Source organism: Labrus mixtus, chromosome 4 (genome assembly GCF_963584025.1).
Source record: "Labrus mixtus chromosome 4, fLabMix1.1, whole genome shotgun sequence".
NCBI lineage: Eukaryota > Metazoa > Chordata > Actinopteri > Labriformes > Labridae > Labrus > Labrus mixtus.
This window is the reverse complement of record NC_083615.1, coordinates 13,412,071-13,435,563: the sequence shown is the minus strand read 5'-3', so window position 1 is coordinate 13,435,563 and position 23,493 is coordinate 13,412,071. Positions and strand designations below refer to the sequence as shown.

The 23,493-nt window shown below is 40.1% G+C and overlaps 3 protein-coding genes across 3 annotated transcripts; all 3 read right to left on the bottom strand.

Moving 5' to 3' along the window:
• Positions 1-907: 907 nt before the first annotated feature.
• ppib (peptidylprolyl isomerase B (cyclophilin B)) lies at positions 908-5,737 on the bottom strand. The gene is made up of 5 exons (XM_061035939.1): positions 5,483-5,737; positions 4,149-4,262; positions 3,861-3,954; positions 2,746-2,930; positions 908-1,318 (listed from the first exon to the last, which is right to left on the bottom strand). Exons 1-5 carry the CDS (start codon positions 5,615-5,617, stop codon positions 1,196-1,198), a joined length of 651 nt encoding a protein of 216 aa, XP_060891922.1. The 5' UTR covers positions 5,618-5,737; the 3' UTR covers positions 908-1,195.
• A 260-nt stretch (positions 5,738-5,997) lies between these two features.
• On the bottom strand, positions 5,998-13,727 carry adpgk (ADP-dependent glucokinase). Its single transcript, XM_061035940.1, has 8 exons — positions 13,526-13,727; positions 11,574-11,817; positions 10,458-10,683; positions 10,298-10,360; positions 9,203-9,323; positions 8,918-9,114; positions 8,290-8,388; positions 5,998-8,163 (listed from the first exon to the last, which is right to left on the bottom strand). Exons 2-8 carry the CDS (start codon positions 11,798-11,800, stop codon positions 7,600-7,602), a joined length of 1,497 nt encoding a protein of 498 aa, XP_060891923.1. The 5' UTR covers positions 11,801-11,817; positions 13,526-13,727; the 3' UTR covers positions 5,998-7,599.
• A 1,453-nt stretch (positions 13,728-15,180) lies between these two features.
• snx22 (sorting nexin 22) lies at positions 15,181-22,515 on the bottom strand. The gene is made up of 7 exons (XM_061035938.1): positions 22,241-22,515; positions 19,828-19,911; positions 18,162-18,266; positions 17,870-17,964; positions 17,379-17,411; positions 16,230-16,297; positions 15,181-15,989 (listed from the first exon to the last, which is right to left on the bottom strand). Exons 1-7 carry the CDS (start codon positions 22,301-22,303, stop codon positions 15,868-15,870), a joined length of 570 nt encoding a protein of 189 aa, XP_060891921.1. The 5' UTR covers positions 22,304-22,515; the 3' UTR covers positions 15,181-15,867.
• Positions 22,516-23,493: the final 978 nt, after the last annotated feature.

Here is a 23,493-nt window from a genome sequence, read left to right as displayed (position 1 = left end):
TGTTTATGTCCTCATCAATCACGAACAGAGAGAAGACCACAGAAATGTAATACTCATTATACTGCAGTAAAAACAAGACACCACAAAGAGTCTGTACTCGACTGTGCCACTGAGCTCTGCGGTGTGAGGGCGTCCTCTGCAGGTCAAACACAGTCTGTGCCGTTAGTCCAGAGTTTTCGATGAGATTTTATACCTCTGTCCTATGCAAATATCCTTTGCAAAATACGGATGACGTGTGGAACTCATGCATCAGCTTTATAATGAGATTGTTCTTTTTGTTTGTTGAAAGCTATGTTAGAAGAACTCAGAGACTACCTTTTGGTAGAGAAGCGCTTAAAAGAAAATCTGGATGTAGTGAACATACATTATTCTTATAGCAATCAGAGTTTTGAAGAAATGTGGGAAGATTACATTTCTGAGAAGTTATTAACTTTACCTGGATACAGCTGACAGTATATTTTTGTTAGACCACGATGTGTTGGAAATAGTTGGATGTATTTTTATCTACTAATAGACAGGTACCTAACCCTCTTTATAAAAAGCCCAAGACAAGTATGTTATTTTCTACATGTTCACAACTACAAGCTTTGTGTATCAATCTGTGCAAAATTAAACTTGTTTATGACACACTGTCACATTTCTGACACAAGCAATTTAAACTAACTCCAATAGCAGGTTTCCTGTGCTGTAGTGAGATGGAATTTCACCATTTAGCACCCCCTAGTGGTTACAAGTAGAACCATCAGCGTTGTGAATTGTTCTGAACACACATTAACATTTTCTGTCTAAATAAATAACACAAAGCTAACATGTATAACTTTTACACTGAACTGTGTAAGAACAAAACAAGTAACACATAAAGCTCTTAGTCAGTGGTGTTTGTTTTGATAAAGAAATTCACTCAACATTTTTAACAAAAAGGGAAACCTTTATTTCAGATTTCTTTTTTTTTTTTTACAAAAACAACCAACAGTAAGTGCACCTTGGAATGCTTGTTGGTAAATGGACCCAGAGTGTTGTCATGATTGCTCGAACGTTAAATCTCTTCTGGTGCTTGAAGACGGCAGCCACCGACATCATCATCATCATGACCCACACAGCCCGTTCCTCCAGGACCACACAGGGCTGCTAGTGATAAAACAAGGTGACCCGCACAATGACCCCCTACCCCCAGTCCTGTTTTCAAGCAGCACTTTTACTCCTTGGCCACTGCGAAGGGCTTTTCCACATCGATTTTGCCGCAATCGTGGATCATGACGTCTTTCAGAGGTTTATCACGACCGTCTGTCGTCGTTTTCTCGATCTTCCTCACCACATCCTGGAAGACGCACAAAGAGGATATATATATCAGATATCAGAATAATCAGCAGAGGCAAGAAGAGTTGTTGAAATTCAAGAGGTTGTTAATGTTACATAAAAGCTGATCCATTAAAAAGAGAGACAAATATACATCATCACATCAACACTGATATTAAGGGTTTGACAACTTAGACCAACTGAAGTATGCTCTAAAGCGAAAACACTGATGTGCACAGCCTCCACAACACTCAGGACAAGTTGACAAAGACTTGTGGGTATCGCTCATTGTATCAAATAACCAGAATGACTTTGCATAGGGGTACAGGTAAGTACATGGACATGCATGAAGGCCTTTAGATCATTTCATTTTAACAGGCTTATAAACTGTCCTGCTACAGCCACAGATTCCACTTGGTCTTTATTCTCCAAGAGCTTCTGAAGTGTTTATTGCAGTTTGGATTTTAGGTCTCCTCTTCTGTTTTCTATCAAGATGTCAGTTTGAACCATTTGCTCCGGACTGTTAAGCAAAGGCCGAGCTGTAATCAGAATCAGGTCGAATGTCGAGCAGGTTTACACGTATGAGGAATCTGTCTTGGTGCAAAAAGCATTTGTGTGTATTTTCTTCAGAAAAAGGTGAATCAAAGGCTGCTTTTATCAGGGTTACTGTACTGCTTTTGTTTAACCAACCACAATGAAAAAATAAGCTTGAAAACATGAAACGTTTAGGACAACGGATGCAGACTATCATTTAGATTCTGTACAACATCATAATGTACACAGATTCTAATGCTTTACACAGTCATATGACACCTTTTATTTCAATACTGAAGTGTATAAAGTTTAAAAATGGGCGACATGTTAACTTAAATGTGAGCTGAAGCTGACTGGGTTGTTGAATTATTTACTTTTTAATGTTGAGGGGAAACGGAGCAGGAAGCAAGAGTCTATTTTAGTCCACCTGCTATTTTTGTGATTTCAAAGATACTGAAGGTATCCTGTGACAAACTCATCTTTAAAGAGCAGCATGTAGACATCCTGCATCATCAGCTCCCCAGTCCTCTTCACTCTAACGAATGAAACAGATTCTACACAGAAAACTAAATCATCACACTCTCTGACAGTACTGCTAGTTACAGCAGTTCTTCTGTTCATCACTCGGATACAGAGAGATAAGAGCACTAGTGCGACCATCACTATCTTGTGTTTAAAGACTGAGGAGATGGTGTTTGATCCGAGGGGAGGGGCCGATCCACAACCAACCTATCACACATCTTTGCTCTTATACTGAAGGTATCCTGTGACAAACCTGGGGGTTGATATAGACCCCCCCCCCCCCCCATCCGAGGACTCATATTGAGAGTCTCTGCTCTAGAATGCTAAAAAAAAAGTGATTTTTTTCCTCACGCAGACTGAGGGTGTACAGAGTTAAGAAAACCTGGAACTCACCATGCCCTCCAAAATTTTTCCAAAGACGACATGTTTGCCATCGAGCCACTGAGTCATGACGGTGGTGATGAAAAACTGAGATCCGTTAGTGTCTTTGCCGGCGTTGGCCATGCTGAGCCAGCCGGGGCCGTAGTGCTTCAGCTTGAAGTTCTCGTCGGGGAAGCGGTCTCCATAGATGCTCTTGCCTTTAATTGAAAAAAAAAAAAACCAGAAATGCTTTATTTGTACCATGTGATTCTGTACAGGATAATTAAATCATGTTGGTTATTCTTTAAGATTTTCCTCAACCTGTGCACATCGCTTGCGTGACTTGATTTCTACCAAAGCTATCCTGATGACATCTTCTAATTCATGAATACTAAACAGCTGAGAGACACTCTGAATGACACTGTCAGCGTAATCAGCTAATGTCGTCATGACCATTTCCAAATAGTTCTGTCACTTAAAAAAAAAAAAAAATCAACTTTGAACAAATTTAGAATATGAAACGGTAAAGTGTGAACACATGTCTATTATCTTGTTAAGGATCGAGTGCAGCTCTCAGTTTATTTACAGTATTACCTGCTGACCAGAACGCACAAAAGTTCCTGTACACACAAATATTTGCGGGTCTGCAGTGACCCCGTGTCTCTCCACCAATGCAGTTGGCTGCTGCCTGCAGAGAGACGAGTCTCCCTCATGAAGGTTTGCGTCGCCTGAATCGCGCCCGTTGCTTTTGCAACAACATTACTGTCCTCATTTACTGAGGTCAAGAGTGCATGCAATGGTCAAGTTATGCTGAGAGCGCCCTCTGCTGGATCAAACAACAAACTACTTCAGACGGCCTGAAGCACTGATAAGACTGTATATTTTTTTATTTGAACGGCTCATGTCTGTGCTTGGGTCATTATGTTGATTATTGTTTCATTATAAAAACACTTGGTCACTATAACGTTGTCTTCTCCAACAGTATTACTGCTTTTTCTTTTTTTTTTTTTAAAAAGAAGGGGTAAAAAAACTTGAGCCATTCAAAGTTCAAGAGAGCTCTGATTCAAACAGTAGGGGGCAAGTTTGTTCTTGCAGGGACAAATCTGTAAGAAATTCCAGTCTGCAGGTGTCAAGCGATGGCATCTTACCTCCAGTGCCGTCCCCCCTGGTGAAGTCTCCACCCTGGATCATGAAGTCCTTGATGACTCTGTGGAACTTGCTGCTCTTGTAGCCAAATCCTTTCTGTTTATTTAGAACAACGCACAAACATAAACAATTGGTTAAAAAACTAGGATAAACAAAGCAGCTGCATGTATTTCATTTCATTACTGCATTCAGTCTGAGCCGAATAGTGAAAGGGGTCATTTCTTTGAATTCTTTGACATAACCATCATATCACTTTGGGTCAACATCATGAACTGTGACGTTCTTCTCACCTCTCCTGTTGCGAGTGCAACAAAGTTGTCGACTGTTTTGGGAACAGTCTTCCCAAACACTCCGATGACAACTCTTCCAACATCTTCATCTCCAATTCTAATATCAAAGAACACCTATAAAAAGAAATCACAGTTTCATGACTACAATATCCCAATTTCTCAGGAATTTCCTTTTTTTTTTTTTAAATCGATGAGTTCATAAAGTGCTGATATGCATTCTTTCCAGTTTGCTACATTTAAAGAGACGCCGCACAATAATATTAATCAACCATTACATTGCTGCCGTACTCTGTTGGGGAGTTAGCCGGGACGATATCACTCTTGATTTAAAATGACAAGTTATAATAGCCAAGTTGGGGCGCCTATGGCCTAGCGGTTATGTTGCGGTCCTCATCGCTGCAATCGTGGGTTCGAATCCAATCTCAGTCCTTTGCTGCATGCTCCACTCTCCCCCCCAGCATGTCCTGACTCTCTGCAGAGTTCCTATCTAATAAAAGGCAAAAATGCCCAAAATATCTTTTAAAAAAATTTAACATAATCTTAGTTTCTCTTTTGCCAAAATAAGTAAGGGTCAGAAATAATCAAATTAAAAGTCTCTACTTTTGTTTCTCTGCACAGACAGTTGTCTTTCCACTAACTTCAGTGAATGGTAGGTTTTTCATAGCCGTGCATATTATGTGTTTATTCATCTTTATGAAGAATTAGATATTAGTCTTTCTCGGGAGTATTTGTTGCAGGTGAAAAAGAATAATTTCCGTGTCACACAGTTCACAGGGTCCACAGGGTCAGCTGCTGTCCTGCTCTGATCTCTCTCTTAACTGTGGACGTGGACAAAACCTGCTGCTGCACCCAGACACAACAAAGACAGACGCAATAGCATCAGAAAGCAGCGTTAGATAACGGAAAACAACGTAACTTAACCCTGAAATTAAAACTTCAGCTTTAATGTATTTTGATGCAATTGATGTTTATATATGAAAAGAGCCAACAGTGGACTTTAGCTTAGGCCGAGGAACTAGCTTTGTCGGCTAGTTTAGCTACCAGGAGTGCAGACATGGCCGGTTCATTCAGTCTGGTGTCCTGGTCTGGCTTGAAAATGGTTCGATGCACAATTTTAATGCGATTATAAATGTCCTCATTTTCTGCACGCACAGATACTAACACAATATAACATCGGCTAACAAGCCCATAACAGCTGGATGTAAAGGATAACCCGTTAGGAGCTAGCCTTCGTGTGACGTGGCTTTCCTGCAGCAAGAGTTAGCAATCAGGAGGAGCTTTGATTTTTTTCATCATGATACACTAGCAGGCTAGCCAGCGAGCTACCGCCTTACCTTAGCAGTCACTTTGGGGCCTTTCTTCTTCTCGTCAGCGGACGAGCCATTGGGGAAGGCGAGAAAAATCAACGATCCCACGATGATTGTGACGGCTACAAGTAACTTCATCCTTCTCTCACACAGCCTCACCATCAACGAGAAAATAGAGCAGCCCGGGGTCGGCCTGACAGTCTAAATACCTTTATATATGAGGGGAAGGAGTGTGGTATCCGGGGTGGGGACTACAGCGGCGGCCGCTCCGGGCTGTGCTGACTCTAGACGAGGGGCGGGGCTTAAGTGCGAAGCGGACTCAGCGCACTAGACGCACGGCGCTCTGATTGGATCACGTCGCGGCACGTCTTAACCAATCAGGTGCAGACGCGTAAAGCAGTTTGTCAGCGATCCAGCAAATGTGAAGTTTCTGGGAATACAGTTTGTTCCCATTTTTGCATTTCACTTTCTCGTTAATCCCACACAAAAGACAGACACTATGTGAGAGTTTCAACATTGAGAAACACACACATCAAGCAAAGTTCTTCTCTCAATACATACTTTAATGACTAACTTAAAGTACATTAAAGTTGTTGACATGTTAAAAACACAAGACAAAAACTATGAAATGAAGAAAGGCGTGAAGATTGTACTTGCTAGAAATAACACGGGGTTTGGGAGTTAAGGTTACATTCACCTTTGCAGGCTCCTCACCTGCAGCTTCCTACTAGTGCAAAGAATTAATTCTGCTAAACGAAATTCCATACATCTTGTAGTTGTATGTTTGCATTAAGACTCATTATTATTGCATGCCTTCAGGGGCCATGTGAGGTATACAAATAAACTGTTGTGACAGTTACGTACTGTACATCTAACAGGCTTTACCAAGTAAGGTAAAAAAAACAAAAAAAAAAGCAACAACCAAAATAAAAAGCAATGGAAAAAAAGGGAAATGTACCAATGCAATAGAATATAAACTAAGAAGTTTGACCAGGAGTTTGTTACACTTGCCATTTTTCAAGGATTTAAGCCAATAGTGATATATAATTACATTTTATGAAACATTTATAGTTACAGCAACAAAACAAAGTAAACGAGGCAGTACAGTAACCCTGATAACAGCTGACCTAAACCTTATTTAGAAGTTCATTTTAGATTTAATTACCAACAGAACCTTTAGTTAAAAAACAACACATTATTGTTTATTGAGCTTTACTGAATAAAGAAGGATCCCCTTCAAAAACAAATTTAAACGTTGCATTTATAAGCATAATATTTCATTATTTGATCAGGAATTTAGAAGGTAGAGCAAACACCAAGACTACGCATACCACATGAGGAGTGTTTGTTTGAGCTTTGCAGAGCCTCAAAATTTAGCATCTTTAAAATGGGAGTGTAAAAACTCTTCTATAGTTTTTATCCTCACAGGACAGATAAGGACAAAGACAAGACTATCTAGATAGAACCATTATTACACATTAAGAAGTCAGATACCCACGAGAGAATGAGCCTTCAAGTGATCTAGTGACTATTTGACATGAATGCACCAGAAACAAGGAACACCGAGAATACCACTTAGCTTCTATGATATAGTAAGACGTCATCCGTTTACAGACTACACAGTTGTTTATATGTGTTTGTATCTATAGTAGAAGTGTAACTGACGAGATGCTTAATTTGATGTTTTTTGGCTCTAAAGTATGAATAAAATATTAAACTATGACTAGTATTATCTCAAGGCACAGTGTACTGAAGGTACGCGAGTGAAGGTAAATAAGAGGGGCCAACTAAACTCTTTGAAGTTTGTGAAATCGTCTTTGAGCTGCGCCCAGTGCATAGAGTCAAACTGCCTCACGGTCTGGTCAGATCCACGTGGGAGAAGCTCTGCCTAAGTTTCTTTCTGCTGGAGGATCAGAGGAGCGAGAAGAGAGGAGAGCAGAGCCGGATGGAGGACTCGTCAGGCAGGATTTTAAAACTATCACCATTCATCATCACATTCTTTAACTCAGTGAAGCTTCGGGAAGGAAGACACAAAACCTGGTTCGAGACACACGGGTCTGAAAAAAAATCCAACAATTAGAGCAGCAGGAGAACTTCCCATCATACTTTTTCAAGACAAACGGAGTGTCAGCTTCGAGCAGAGTTTAGAAAGGCTGCTCGTCTTTTAGCTCAGAGTAAACTAGTCCCTCTGCTGAGATAGCGTCCCCGAGCCCGACTGTCCTCAGAGGCTGTTTGCAGACCAGCACCGGCGTCATGTGGAAGGTGACGTTTCCTCTGCGCCACACAGTCACCGGCTGTGCTGGGTTCAGTGCCAGCTTCTGTCGCGGCTCAGTGTGTGAACTGTAAAACTCCAGCGGTGCCTTTAGCTCCACTTTGCTAACATCCACAGCCTGGAGTCCACAGGCCTGACTGCTCGCGACTCGAGCTCCGGCTGTCACCGCCGCCGCCTGGTTCCCCCAGTACCCGTCCACTGTGGCTAGGATGTGGTAGGCGAGCGTGTGGAAGTGAATGCGAGTCAGGTCGGCTTCCGAAAGAGGGTCGCTGCGGCCGTGCTGCTCCAGGACCCAGAGGAGGATGTCGCTGACCCGGCCCACGTCTGGGATGCCTTTCCAGGCGGCCAAGTCTGCATGAGGCCCCTCATCGGCCTGAGAGAGGAAGAGCAGCTCCTGCTCGTTCAGCCCGATGGAGCTGACAATGGGCATAACCTGCTAACGGGAAACATAGGAAAAACTTTAATGAAATAAACAGAACTCTGAAGGGATCTGTGATTTTTTTTACACACACTCATCCTTTTCTGAAGGACTTTATGAAGTTAAACTTTGTCCGACATGTACCTCCTGCATGATGCTGTTCATGTAGTCTCTGTCAGTCATGCTCGCCAGCTCCAGGTGGATGGGAATATCTCTACGGATGTCAAGTATGGCCGACACAGCCTGCAGAGAGGAAGAAAGTACTGACATCTCTGTAGTTTGACTGCAATGTTACCATGCATACATTAACCTTACTTGTGGACTTATAAGATGCTTTGTCATGAATACATTAAGTAATCTCTGTTCAGCTTTATACCGTGACTCTACATTAATGTGGATTGTTAGCATTTAAGATTGGAAACTGATCTGTTGAAGTAGCTGAAATCAAAGTGGGCACACCAACGTTTTTGTGCTTGAGGGCATAGAGTCCAATACTGCAAACCAATTCCCATATTAAAACATAGTTATTACATTAATTACATAGTGGTAATTATAAAGGTTTGAGCAATTAATCGCTCTTAATGTTAGCTGCAGTTTTCACTTCGTTCACTAACACAAATGGAATTCAGGAAAAAACAGATATTTGCTGTTGGGGAAGAGAAGGAAATTGCACATCAAGAATATATGATGCTAAGTCAAAAGGCAACACCAGCTTTGTAGATGAATACAAGTCGTCAGGGAAACTGTACAGGAGCAGCTTTCAGCCTCTTACCTCCTTCAGCCGCTCCTCCCACAGCTCTCTGCCCTGACCCTCCATCATGTGGAGCCCGGACAGGACAACCAGCTCGGGCTCAAAGTCCTCCAAGCTCGCCACGAATGTCTCCAGCGAGCTCATCCCCCCGTTGGACACGTCATGAGAGAAGATGAAGCGGTTTGCTTGAGGTGCCTGACTCGAACCCCAAGTTTCCCCTGGAGATATAAAAGCAGAATAAGCAGAACACTTTATAATACACCCTGACAAACGGAGGGGGGGGGGGGGGGGTTAAAATGACTTTACCTGCTTTATACTCCAGGATGAGGTGATATTCATCCGTCTCCTGGAGAGACTCTGGGGGAACAATTATCTGCTCATCCAGCATTTCGTGAAGTTTAGGACCGACTGGCCCGCATAACAAAACCTGGGGCACAAAAAATATTCAACAGTAAGAACTTTATCTTCAACTAGTCTGGAACATTTTGTATTCAAATCCTGCTTCATAGTTTGGCTGCCTTAAAAATCAAATCATTGATTTATTTTTTTGGTGCAAATTGAATTTTTAAAAAGTTAGATTTTGGGCAGGAAGTCCAGGAATTCTTAATCATAAATGTGAAAAGACAACAAAATGTTTCCATATATGAAACGTTTTTATGACATGAGTTTATATCTCATGATTGACTCGATGTGAAGAGTCCAAAACATCACTCAACATACCGTACCTAAATACCAGATTGAAATACGACTGACCAGCTGTTTAGTATTTATTTAATGACCCAGAGATCTCACTAACTTAGGATGATTACAATAGTGTATAAAAAATAGATAGATAAAAAGATAGACAATACAACTGCTCCCCAAAAGTGAAGCCAAAATATTTGGAGCTCCCCGTCAACTGGCTGCAGTGTAGGGGATAAAGCCCGCCTTCTCCATGTTAACAGATGGGACAAGGGTCCAACTTTAAAATGACAAAATACACATCTAATTTATTTTTCTCAAACATGGTTTCTGTCATTATAGTAACTTAATATCTCGCTGGTTTTTGTCTAAGGCTTTATTGTTTAGTTTGAATTAGTTTGATTTAACGTGATTAAGACCCGATGTCATGATTGACATCTCTGTTTACAAATGAGGCTTCTGAATAGTTCTTCATCGGATCAGCAGAGATGAAAGTGAGAGTCATTGAACTTTCCATAACAGCGAGTGTCTTCTTCAAACCGACGCAGGAATCTGTTCTGCTGTGGACCAGATTCCTGCTGACGTCATAAGTGCAATATGTTAGCGCCTGACGCAGACGTATTTTGGCTTCGATTTTGTACAACGGGATGGGATGGAGATGTGTCGTCCATATTTCTATACTGTCATTGGTATGAAAGAAGAATAAACATGCGACTGTACAATCAGATCGGGATACGTGGCGAGCTTCTGACCAATGAGAGCAGCGTTCCCTCCTACGTACAGCTGAAAGAAGACAAAATTAAAGTTAACAAGAAGGAAGATCATTTAACTTTTAAAAAAAACAAGAACTGATCCTCTCAGTGAGTAAAGTAAGGCTTGCCTTTGCCCCGGGGTACTCTGCTGCTGCACGTGCGATCCACTGAAACACCTCCTTGTCGCTGAAGAAGCGCTCGGCTGCTGCTCCTCGCTCCATGTAATGGATGAACGCTTCCTTCAAGTCCTCTTTGGAGTGCAACACTTCATGGTCTAGGCCGACGCCAGGATCCACAGCCATAGCCTGAAGCAGACCCACTCCTGAGACCACCACATCCACACAGGCATTCACCCTGAACACAGAGGACAGGACAACAGCTTTAAGTACGCACTGAGCTCCAGCTGTATATGGTGAGACTTAGGATAGTAACCCCTAACCCTAACCCTTAGGGCAGGAGATTTCTTTAAGAAGCAATTTTTGGTAGCCAAGTAGTCACTTTGCGTTTCCCATGTACGGAGGCTGTTGTCCTTGAGGAGGGGCGCCAGGTTCAATTCTGGCTTGTGACTCCTTCCGTGGAACTTATTCTAGGGATTTTTATTCAAACATTTTTGTATAAGTTGTAAACTATATGTCATATGTTGGCATGGCACTCTGAGGATCAGGTGTGAGGCGTTTGTTTGGATGTCACCTCTTTTTTCAAGAGCTGGAGTTTTGACATATAATAAAGCTAAATAACTCTCATAAGGCGTTTTCCAGATATGAGTTCCGGGTAATGTCTAGATAATTACGGGAGGACCACTCCGGGGATTCTCCCGCTGTTCACATAGGCTCCTCGCAGCTGGAGACTATTCCTGTCAGACGGGGGGGGGTCTTCTGAGGTAACATGATGTAAAAAAAAAAAAACAACAACACAGAAGGAGCGGACGAAGCAACAGAGTCCGCTACACGACGCTGTAACGGCAACATTATATCAATGCTATGTGTAGTCCAGCAGAGCCGGCTGTATGAGAGGTATAGACAGCATTTAAGACACTGAGGCACCGTCGTCTTGGACCCAGCCATGTGAGCTCATGATCACACATTCCCTCTCACCAGCAGAATTGAAAACAGCCTCTCAACATCCCACACTGTACAGGAGAGCAGCTAAAGCAGAATTAAATATAAACTCCAGCTGGAGTTCAGTGACTAAAGAAAGACGTGTATCTATTTCTCACGGTACCGCAGTTTGGCGGTCTGACTCACCCCACAGCCACTTTGCTCCACTGCCGGCTGGGCAGAGTGATCAGAGTCTCCCAGGAGGAGGAGATCACCTCCTCCAGGCTTTTCTGACTGTCCTGGCTCTGTGATGACTGCTGAAAGTTTGGCAGGCTGATATACTGCAGAATCTGCTCCGGCAGCTCTGGACTGCCGTGGTACAAATAGCCGACAGCTATCGCCAGCAGGGCCGCTACAGAAGCCTTCCTCCACATGATGCTCCCACGCACTCCTGCAACAAAGGAAACCAGTCACTTCTATTTCTCATGTTATATCAACTGCTAGCATTGAAACGTGATATCCTTACTTATTAGGGTCACTCAAATTTGGAAGCAGTAGTTATGATTGATATGTATAGGAAAAAATAACTAACTTTGGCCCTCTGTAGTTACAGCTAAATTAATAATTTGGATAGAAATGTTTAAAACAAAAGCACAATAATAGGATCTGCCTGAAAATTCATACTATTTGACTTTGATGTGGTTATTTTGGGGGGTCGGCCTCTGGGCAGTGGCTGAAGGTGACTTCCTGTTGTCAATTAGAATTACAATGGCACCCAAGAGGAATCTCCCTGGGTGCTTGAGGCTGAAGGAGGGGCCAACTTTAATTGTGCTTTGTTTACACACTTCAACAAATAGAACCTACACCTTCTGCCTCGAAGGTAATTTACTCAGGAAAATACTGAATGGTTAGAGGCTCTCAAATTCGAGAGTTTGCAACTATTCCTGGTCGCACAAAATGAAAACATTCAATGAACACTCGGGCAAAGTGATACAAGTTATTCTGATAAATTATAAACCAGATAATTAGAAGTCAGTATGGGGGATATGGGCCAAAAACAATATATTGATATGTTTTACACAGACGATACATCTATATATATATATATAACACAGCTGTGTATTTTGTTATTCAGGTGTTTTTTGGGTTTTGCTCAGAGAGGCAGACGGTGAGATTAAAAATAGGCGAACTGTCGGCTCTACGGAAGAAACATAAAACGTTATTTTAATGCAACTTTAACAATATCGATAAAACTAATATTGTCTTACCCAAATCTCGTTTGAAAATGTATCTATCTTTCTTAAAAACTTGATTTATTGCCCAGCCCTAATTAGACGATAATGGAGCCTACTGTGAATACAAAAAGTGTGTAGCAGGTTATCGGTGCACCACGTAATATTTCTCTTTTATTAAAAATAAATATATATATATATTAACTGTATAAAAGCTGCTATTACAATGTCAATGGAAACAAAATAAATAAGTTGTGTGTCATTTTGTGACTTGGTCACTCATTCTTCAGGGAAGTCAGACCAATAAAAGTAACTGATTCTGAGTGGATAACCTGCAACCATCATACGTTTAGCATTTCTGCCTAGGACATTTGTTTCCAAAATAGTTACAGGGATGATGGCTTTACTAAGTGTTGACAGTTTACAAGACACTTCATGTAGTTAATTAAAGAAAAAAAGTTGTAAACACATCAAAAATCTTACTGGATGTACGAATGAACTCTGCTCTGATGTAGAACTAAAGGTCAATTATTACAAGACAACCCGAAATGTAGGAGCACACCTATTATTGATGACTCATTAGACTTGTATTTTACTGCTTTAATTATTAATATATCCTGGGTAAGTGACCGTGTCCTTTAAGCGGCAGCTATGTCATGCACTTTGCAGAAACACAGGGTTTAAGTTACTGCTAACACGGACACTCAGTGTGTGAGCTAACATGCTAACACCAGCACACAGGGTGTCTCTTTGGCTGCAGTTTATTGAAGCTAATCTGACAGCAGCCGAGAAGCTTCCTACTCGGCTTAGCAGAGAAACCCCACCTGGAGTCAGCCAGTCAAAGACATAAGAAGTGCACGGCTCAGTTTCACAGCGTTGGTGAAACAACGAAGTAGCCAAAGCTTCACAGATGTTAGCGGCACGTACCGTTAATGTGCAGGCTTCAAGTTTAGTTAATCAGGAAGAAGATCCTGTTTCCTGGTCAATCACATTAACAGCATGTAGCTCGCTGAATACTGCCGGAGGAGGGAGAGGAAAGTGAAGAAGTACGGAGTCGGTACGAGTCATTGAAGGAGCAATGATTGGTAGACGCAGCAGCAGCAACCGGAGACCGCCAGCACACAGCGGCTTCCGGTTATCGCACTGCGCAGGCGCGGCGTCAGGGAACATTCACGGTACAGAGTGTGAAGAACAGACAGAGAACAGAGCAGAGAGGTCAATAGGTTTGATGTAAGTCCTGAAATAATATTAATTTATTCTTGTTCTAAAATAAATGTTTGGATTTAATTGTTAATATTTCACTCATATGGCATTCCCTGAAATAATAAAGCCAAAGTGGTCCATGCTGGAGGGGAATTAGGCTACCACTATGATAAACCTCCAAATAACTCAACTGTTTTGTACAGAAGAGGATTATGGCCAGACATGAGAAATAAATAATGACAGGAGGAAAAACAGGTTTTTATTGCGTGAGCATTGCGAGAAAAAAGTTGAAATGTTGAGAATAAAGTTTAAATAAAGTTTCAGGAATGAAATCAAAATGTGGAGGAAAAAGTCAAAATGTTGATAATTTAATTAAAAACACAACTCGTGAAATCTCAACTTTATTCTGGAAATTGTATTCCAATTGTATTCTCGACATTTCCACTTTTATCTCCAAGTGCATGATGAAAAACAATAATCCTCCTCTTATTATTTATTTCTCACGCCTGGCCCTGATCCTCTTCCATAGTTTCTCACAGTTAAACCTCTCCTTCCATTCTGAAGTAAGTGTGTCCAGTTGCTTTAGTTGTCCTCACAAAGTACAATGGCATGAAATGAGCCAAACAGGTTACCAATTAGAGCATCAGTAAACCCCAAACAATAAAATACAATTAAAGGCTCAGGCCCCTTTTCTTCTCGTCTTTTCTCCCTCAGGCTAACATATGCCTTTGCTCTGCCTGATCTGCGTGTTGCTGCTTGTGAAACTATTCTGCTCAGGGCAACATCAGCATGAGGTGTGGTTGCCGCAGAGAAAACTGACACTTTTTACATCTTAATACTGGTTGAGGCAGTTGATTTATAGCATACTGAAGTCATCACAGTGTTTCTGTCCTGTCTGTTACTAGTCTGAAGAAGCCAGACTCTTTAGAGGTCAAAATTATAAGTTTGTAAACGTGTTCATCTGATTCTGACAGCAGTCGTTTGTTTGGTTGCTGTCAATCAAATGACATCGTACATCTCAACTAATTTCTGCTCTGCGTTTTCTATTTTTAAATTAATCACAGGGTCATTGAACTTAACTTTGATTTCTGCCTATTTAATCCGGATATTTCATGTTATAGTTAAGAAATGTAAATCACATTACAGGTTTTAAGGATTTAGATGACCCGAAATGTATTTAACACAACAACTTGCTCATTTTTTACAAAAAGGTTAGGGGTGAAAAAGATCTGACAGTTTAAACACGCCTTGATGCAGCCAAAACGAAACAAAGCTGTTGAGACAACACTGTGCTTTGAGTATTTAGTTTCCCCAAATAGAAGGATGTGGATCATCTCGTTTGACAACTAAAGTAGAAAAAGAGAATAAACACACAGCAGTCATTTTGCATTCTTTATTATAATTCCAATATTAACAATATGACACAAACGTATAGAGCATCTACAGAAACATTTTATAACACCAAAAATGCTACAAAACCCCCCAAACCCCTTTACATCAGTATTTGGCCCGAAGCTTCAAAGGCTGACTGTGATTGACCTAAAAACTAGAAATCTTACATCAGCTTGACTTGTCTCACATATCTAAAAAGTTATTATAAAAAAAGTGTATTAAAAAAAAGTGTATAAAAAGTTATACACATCTAACTATCACCCCTCTGCCCATTAACTTCAAGTCATTTTCTTCACACACACGCACACACACATACACACACAGCTCTTTTGTTTTTGAGCTAAATTAGACAGTAAATGACCAAAAGCAGCATTTGTATCCCTCTAAGAAAGGAAAATAGTATATGCTACTCAAACTAACACCAGCTTCATGTCTGAGTTTTGTTTTTTTGGTTTAAAATGTTTGATGCGGTTGAACGTCACAACAGAAGAAGTATGAGGACCACAGCTCCCCCACTGGGAGTGTTGAGTTTGGACCAAAGCATTGTCAAAGTCACCTGGTTTAGGCTGCTTTTCTTCAGCAGTATCTAACCATAAGCTGATTGTTATTTCGTCAAGCTTTATTGCTGTTGTTACTGGATATTCTATTTTAAAACTTTGCATCTTAAAAGCTTTTTACGCGTCTTCCATAGAAATAGTAGAGCCGGGCTCAGTGACGGTGGGTGAGGTAAAGGTGACCCGGATGTCCCGCGGATAAAAACCCTGAAGAACCCCGTCCACGATGACGTCTGGGAGATCTGAAAGACAAAGCTCAGGTTATATTCCAACATCAGGCACAACCCTGTTATGCCTCTGTTACTACCTCAGAAGACCTTTAAGAGTGTGGAACACTTCGTCCCCCCATTACACCACATCATATTGAAGGTGAAATGCATTAGAACGTAAATATTGCACCTTGAATCTGCAGTCTGAATAGGGCTAATGTTTCAGGGTAAATTTGACTTTTCCATGCAGAAGCAGAAGTCTGTTTTTCTTACCTGAGGTGCAGTCAGAGATGTATGGATCCTTAAAAAATCCAAACACTTGCTGATGTGTTAACTGATAACTGAGGTCAAAGAAGAAGAGACAATGTGATTGATTAGTCCTTTGAGAATTTTCCACTTAAACTGCCTGGATAAAGACTCATGCTATAATAACAACTCAAAGTGCACATGATGACAGATTTCTAGAGGTATGGTGACCTGGATGTGGACATTCATACACAAAAAATCAGAAAAGTTGATGCAACTCATCATTAAGAAATGGGTCCAGGGGAATAATTGTTTTTTGTCTGTCTAATGTGAAGATACCTCTAAAAAAGAATTCCAACCTTTACCAGCTGCAAGATCACAGTGATGTAAACATTACTCTCGAGAGTCATAACCATTACTTTTAAAAGAGCTAGTAGAGCAGTAAGTGTATGTCTTCTTTTAAAGGTTTTAAGTCAGTTTCAAAATCTTAGGAAAATGTTTGAATTAATAAATCTGTAACAAAGGAATTCTAAGTTGCTGCATTACTTTGACCTGATTGAAAGATGTCAGTATACTCACTACTGTTTAGCTTAAAAACAAAATATGATACATTAAAGGTCACATATTATGCATTATACACTTTACAATGTTTTTCTAACACTAATGTGTGTCTTTAGTCTGTCTACAAACCCCCCAATTATGAGAAAAGTCCATCCTCTCCGTCTTTTGCCTGCTCCACTTTTCAGAAAATGTGTGCTCAAAGTCCCAACCACCCAAACCCTTCAAGAGGGGCGTGGTCAAACACAGCTCATTTGCATTTAAAGCTACAGACACAGAAACAGCCTGTTCTGAGCAGGGCTGAAACTTGGAGGATAATATGTGACCTTTAAGGTAACTAACGTCATCTAAAGCTTCCTTTTATGCCTCTTGGGTTTTGAAGTTGGGTTCATATGACACCCGCAGGGCTGCAGTGACACAAATATTCTCACAGGAAAGATAAACAGTGTCAATTTGCAGTCTTTATATTGTATCCGTTATCGCTTAAATCATTGTGTTGCAGGGACAAGAAGACAGTGGAGACTAATCTCCGGTGCACAGGTCGCATATGCTCAGACTCAGTTTATAAACTGCATCTCACATATCATGGGAAACTGGAAACTGTTGTAAAGCTCCTACCTGTAGTCCTGACTGTCCAGTTCGTCAAGTGACCTGAAATGAAAGAACACGAGTTTTACAGATTTCCTGCAAGAGAGCAATCACATAGAGTGAATATATAAATGTTCAATATTAAACACAGATTGCAAGAAAATAAGATGCTATACTGCTCTTATAAAAGTTACATCAGGTTGGGGAAAAAAAGATAATCCAACTGACCTACAAAACGTATGCATTCTTTATAATAAGTGTTTTTTATTTTTTATGTTCATTGACATATGAAGAGTTTGTACTCATGTGTCCAAGATGTAAACCTCACAGACTCACAGATGGACTGTTTTATTTATGTTTACTTCATTTATCATGAGTCCTTCTGTAGATTAGACGCAGTGCAGCAGCACCACTGTGAGAAATGTGTACAAAGTTTTATTACGTTGCTGCATTGCCCCCAATCCAAAAATAGAGTCTCTAAATATAGCAACATGTCCAACATCTCGGGCTGAAGGACTTACTCCATGCTGCTGACCTTGTTCCCCGTGTGAAAGTGTCTAACATGCAGGAAGTCCAGCAGCACCTGCGGCACGTCTTCATCCTGATAGATGATATCCTGACCAACAGAGAAAATAAGCCACTTTAAAAGATGCTCTGCTGTTTCACTACCTTAAAAATATTCAGATTTCTGTTTTTCATAACGAGCCCTTTAGCAGGACAGAGTTTTTTAAGATGATCTAATGAGGGCTGAATCCTTCTTGTGGGTCCCAGATGAATTCCCCTCCTCACTTGAGGGTCACCTGGACGTGTTACCTGGACGTAGTCCTCCAGCTCCTGCCTCCTCTGCTCTGGAGGTTTGGTCCTCAAGTGTTGGTTTCTTTTGCTGGGGAAATCAGGGGTCTGGATGACCTTCCTGAGCTGAAGGTACCAAGAAAAAGAAAAAAAGACAACCTTCAAATTGACTGTAATGTACGAGCTATGATGGCACAGGACGTGATGGTACAGGACATATGCGGTGGCAAACATTAAGAGAGTCCCTGTATTGTTATTGACCCCATGTAGAGGTACAGTTTGGAGGGATGCTGTTCTGGTTACTCTTTTCATGATCAATGGCAGTAATGTAACACTAATCATTTGGAAACATTGTCGGCAGTTACTCACTTATGTATGTAGGCTAATATCATTGTGGTTTTGTTTCGTATGTATTTGACTGTGTTGGAATGGGCACTTTTGAATTGTATTACCAGTGATGAATATTTAACAGTGACCTGTTTATATTTCATGTTGACTCAGCACTTTATTCTAATGAAAGCTGCTTAAAGCATCAGGAAAGGATCACTGTTGTTTCTCGAAGGCTGCTATACTCAGTGCCTCTTACATTTTACTGTGTTAGCTTTATTAATGTCTTTTTTGCATCCTGTTATAACTTGCCACAAAACCAATCGCCCTTCGGGGAGAAATGAAGTTGAAGTTGAGTTGAAAATAATAAGTAACTAAAAAAAAAGGCAGCGAAGAAGAAGAAGAAGAGTGCTAGCCAGCAAATATGGATGTTAATAATGCAGCATTATTACTACACATTTGATCCCAGAACAGACTAGAAATGTTGCACTATATTTTGCTTTACACACTGTGATTACAATGTTACAATTCACTTAGCAGACGCTTTTATCCAAAGCGACGTACATCAGAGAATAAGTACAACACTAATCCATTCATACACCTCCACCGAAGCAGCGGGAGCAATGCAGGGTTAAGTGTCTTGCCCAAGGACACATTGGACATGTTGCTCAGCTGGGGATTGAACCCTCGACCTAATGGTCGAGAGGCGACGACTCTACCAACTGAGCCACAGCCGCCCAAATTACAAACATTGTATTTCTTTTTTGAGAAAGTTTGCATGGAAACATTTTCTGTACATATAAATATATTTACACACACTCCACGTATGTATATATACTGTATATGAGCAAAATCCCTGATTGTACATCTATTTTGGACTATAGTTTAGTTTCCCCTTTTATATATACTGTAAGCACTTTTATTGCACTTAAAATATCTTACTGCCAACTTTACAGTTTAATCAGTTCTTATTGAAATATTTGGATGTTTGTTTGTGCAGCTTCTGTGTGAGCTAAACTGAGGGGCCTCCATCTTTATTAACAATATGTAATCTTGTGTTGTGTGATGAAAATAAAGCTGAACCTTGAACCAAATGTTTTATGACAAAGGCGATGCATCCGTTAGCCCTGAAGGAAACAAACACACTGCGACTGATATACGATATTTAGACTTTATTATAAAGCTAAAATCAGATTATTTTAATGAGTTGTTTGATATATATTGTATTTTATTACACAAAGTTTCTGAACACTACCCAACCTGTTTTCAAAACTGTGTGCGTAAACTTATATACCCTCATAATTACACTCCCCTCTGGTTTTAAATCCATATAAATAGCAAATTCAAGTCATAAACTTACTTTTCTGTGCAGAGCCTGGAACTCGCTGCTTCTTCTGAGCACAAAATGTTTCCTCTCGTTAAACAAGACTTCGACTCTGAAAAGCTGCAGACAAATACACAAAAGTAAACACACACACACACACACACACACACACACACACACACACACACACAGAGGATTTACTGACTGCAAATCTGTCATTTAGTGAATTTAATGTTAACTGTCAGGTTAAACTTTTACTGTGGCCTAAAGTGAGATGTGCTTTGTGCTTTTCAAAATGAGGACAGAAAAGAGCCAATTCACAGTGTGTGTGTTTGTACTGCAATATTAATCTACTACCAATTTGAATCTACTGTAAAATGTCACCACAACCTTCTCTTTAAAAAAACACATTTAAGTCATTCTTATCCTCAATACATTGCACACTCACCCCCCAAAAAAAGAAACAGAAATGAAGACAACTAAAGAAATTAAAGTAGAATGATTAAACATTTTTTTAAAAGGTTCCTATCCTCTAGTTGTGATAAGTTTTATTGATTTATTCCTGAAGTTTGCATCGGGACACATCCTCATTTATCCACCAGGGGGAAACATACAGCTTCAATTTCAGACAAATAAAGAGGTGTAAAATAGATACTTATTAATCACTATTATGTTCATTTAATGTTGGGTCACACCACTTGAATATTAATCATCCATTATGCACATTATGTAAATCTAAATATGCAGTTTGTGTGCTAATATTTATACATCTGTTTGTATCAGGACTGTAGGTTCATTACTAATGTGGTTATCCAACACTGATCTAAGATTTTGAATCATTAATAATAGTTTGAGGCGGTGTTGGTAGCCTAGTGGTTGGTGCTCGTGCCGCATGTACAGAGGCCCAAGCGGGCGGCCCGGGTTTGAATCTGACTAGAATCCTTCCTGCATGTCATTTCCCTCTCTCTCTCTTTCCCTGATTTCTGACTCTATCCACTGTCCTGTCTCTGAAATAAATGCATATAGAGCCCAAAAAATAAACATTTGAATATATATACCGGCCAATGAAGTAATTTGGATAATTTTAAGTAAACAAATGCTACAATTCAAGTGAAAACTAAAGCCATGTTTCATTAGACAAATAAACTAAATCAAGGTAATGCTCTTATTTTGTAGTAGAAGCATTCCTTTATACAGGAGTCCTTTCAGTCCCTTTTCCCTTCAGCTGGAGTAAATTCCTCAGCCAGGTGTCAATTTTACAGTTTTAAAATGAAGGCGTGAAAACAACAAATTCACATCGAGGTGACTGTTCTTTAGAAGTCTTCATTTAAGTTTTCACTCAAACCCCCAAAACGTACAGAAAACTTTACTATTACACTGACAGAGTTGATTTAGATGAAGCATGTGTTTATTTTAACCCTTTCCATGACTTTAGAAGCCTTTTCACCAGGTTTTACTTCATGACAATATTTTAACATTGTGATATTTTGCTGCAGTATTCGTTTGAATTTGGATTTTATACTCCTTAATTTGTACTCGTCAGCAGTGTATGAATTGTTCTGACCTCGCTCAATCTGAAAAGACTTCCTCCAGATTAAGACCTGTGTTTAATTTATTATACCCAAGAACTAAAGTACAATCAAAGCAGGGTCTAAACGTGTTGTAATGAGTGTGTTGGTACTTTTATAAGTGAAAGGATGCTGCTTGCATCATGACTCGGTGCTCAGGAAAATGGTTGGAGGTGTGTGAGTTTCAATTAGGTCATGTTTTACTCCACTACAGCTGAAGTAGCAGTTCATTTTAAGTGTAAGATTTTACACATTAACTATTTGATATTGTAATGAAATCTGCTGTTTTTCATATATTTGTGAATTTAAAAAATGCAATTAAATGTCTGAAACCAGTTCACTGCAACCAACTACAGTATTAATGTGCTGTACACATTATTATACATTTCTATTAGAATATATTCATCATGCGTCATACATTTGGAGTTATGTGCATGATATTTGTCTGTGATACTTAAAGTAGGTCTACATTTTGTACCTAGAAGAACTTTTAACTGTAAGACTTTAGCTCAGAAAACAAATATAGACTAAACTTAAATGAAGAACTATCACTGATTTTACTTAGAGAGTAACACTAGCATTATTTCTGCTGAACGTTATAGTGGCGGTTTTCATATTCTCATTGATTGTTTGTATTTCCTCCTCCTCCGGATATAAGCCGGAGCTCAATCACTCTCCCCCTTCCTGTATGTTACCTGGGTCGAGCTCACCTGGCGTCGCGGCTCACCTTTACTACCAAACAATAATGACGGCGTATTTCACTTTTTCCATGTAAAAAATGTGTGATTTTCTCAGAACCATGAAATGCAGTAGAAAAAGTCACACGTTCCCGAGAGAAGGGCACACACAAAAAAATACAAAAGATTGAAGCGCGTCCTCACCTTTTTGGTCTTTCCGGACTCATCCACTTCCCTCTCCATGGAGGGTATCGACACCTCAATCATCACGAAATCTTCCCCGAGCGACACCAGACTCTGTCGACTGTCTGATATCAACTTCTGCTGCTGACAAAAGACCGAGAGGTAACTTCACTCGGTTTTTTTCCCCTCGTCCAGGAACTGAAAAAGTAAACGTGTCTGTTGTTGTTGTCGCTCCTCGGTCAGTTTCCTCCTGTGCTCCACCTACACACTAAATTAGACAAACCGAAGCGCGAGACAGGCGAATCCAAATATTAAAGGTGCAGTCCAACGTTTAGCAGGGGAAAAAATCCTAAAGTTAAGTGCACATGGCCACTCAATAACAAAAGCATAGCAGGAGTTATTTTCGTTTGGTTGAATATAAATTGTGACCTTCAGTGGGCAGAGATTATGTTGGGGAAACTGTTTGAATGTTTACATAATGTGTTAACATAAAATAACAAAGAGTAAGGTCTTTCACGTACTTTTTGTAAAGTGTCTTGAGATGGCATTTGATATGAATTGGTGGTAAACAAATAAAGATTGATGTATCCAAATGCACAGATTGTGTGCCCTTGTTTTAGTTTTAAGGCTACTGCTTAAAAAAATGTTTTATGTCCCGATTATTTTGGCTTTCTAATTAAAACAGGTGGAAACATGACTTGAAACTTTTACCCATGTACAGGTTTTTAATTTTTTCATACAAAAGCTACATTTCCACTGCAAGAACTCTCCCCACGGACTAGGAACCTTTGGAGATACTTAGTGTGTTTCTAATGCTGCCAGCAGCGTCTAGACAAAGTCCCAGGAAGCTTGTTTAACCCTCAAAAAATTCCCTTTTTCAAATAAATACTTTTAACCTAACCCTCTAAAAGGTCCCTGTTTAGGTGGAAGTATTTCCTAAGAGGGACTTCAGGTGTGGTCTTCTAATACTTATAAATCTCTGTTCTACATCTCCAGTGATATTTGAACACAGTGTGACCAAAAGCGCTTCTAATAAAAGTTCCATCTTTAACTTACTCAAGCCCCTCTTACAAAAGCAATGCACTCATAGACTATAAAACATGAGCGTCATCTCAGTGATGTCACCCGTTGGTTTCTAAAGAGGCGTTTTGAAGCCGAACGATGACAGTCACCATATTTGAAATATTTTCTCCACCTAATGTTCGATAAATCTAGTAACAGAAACTCATAGACTAATTAAAATCAAGACAGATGAGTAATAAAAAATGTTTGTG

Coding starts and splice junctions, on each gene's coding strand:
- snx22 (XM_061035938.1), bottom strand. CDS start 22,303: ATGATTGAGGTGTCGATACCCTCCATGGAGAGGGAAGTGGATGAGTCC. Junction 17,965..18,161: donor AGCTGGAGGACTACGTCCAG/GTAACACGTCCA, acceptor TCTGTTGGTCAG/GATATCATCTATCAGGATGA. Junction 15,990..16,229: donor CATCTCTGACTGCACCTCAG/GTAAGAAAAACA, acceptor TTTGTCTTTCAG/ATCTCCCAGACGTCATCGTG.
- ppib (XM_061035939.1), bottom strand. CDS start 5,617: ATGGTGAGGCTGTGTGAGAGAAGGATGAAGTTACTTGTAGCCGTCACA. Junction 3,955..4,148: donor TTGCACTCGCAACAGGAGAG/GTGAGAAGAACG, acceptor CTAAATAAACAG/AAAGGATTTGGCTACAAGAG. Junction 1,319..2,745: donor GAAAAATTTTGGAGGGCATG/GTGAGTTCCAGG, acceptor TGCGTCTTCCAG/GATGTGGTGAGGAAGATCGA.
- adpgk (XM_061035940.1), bottom strand. CDS start 11,800: ATGTGGAGGAAGGCTTCTGTAGCGGCCCTGCTGGCGATAGCTGTCGGC. Junction 8,389..8,917: donor GGGAGGAGCGGCTGAAGGAG/GTAAGAGGCTGA, acceptor TCCTCTCTGCAG/GCTGTGTCGGCCATACTTGA. Junction 8,164..8,289: donor TGAACAGCATCATGCAGGAG/GTACATGTCGGA, acceptor GTTTCCCGTTAG/CAGGTTATGCCCATTGTCAG.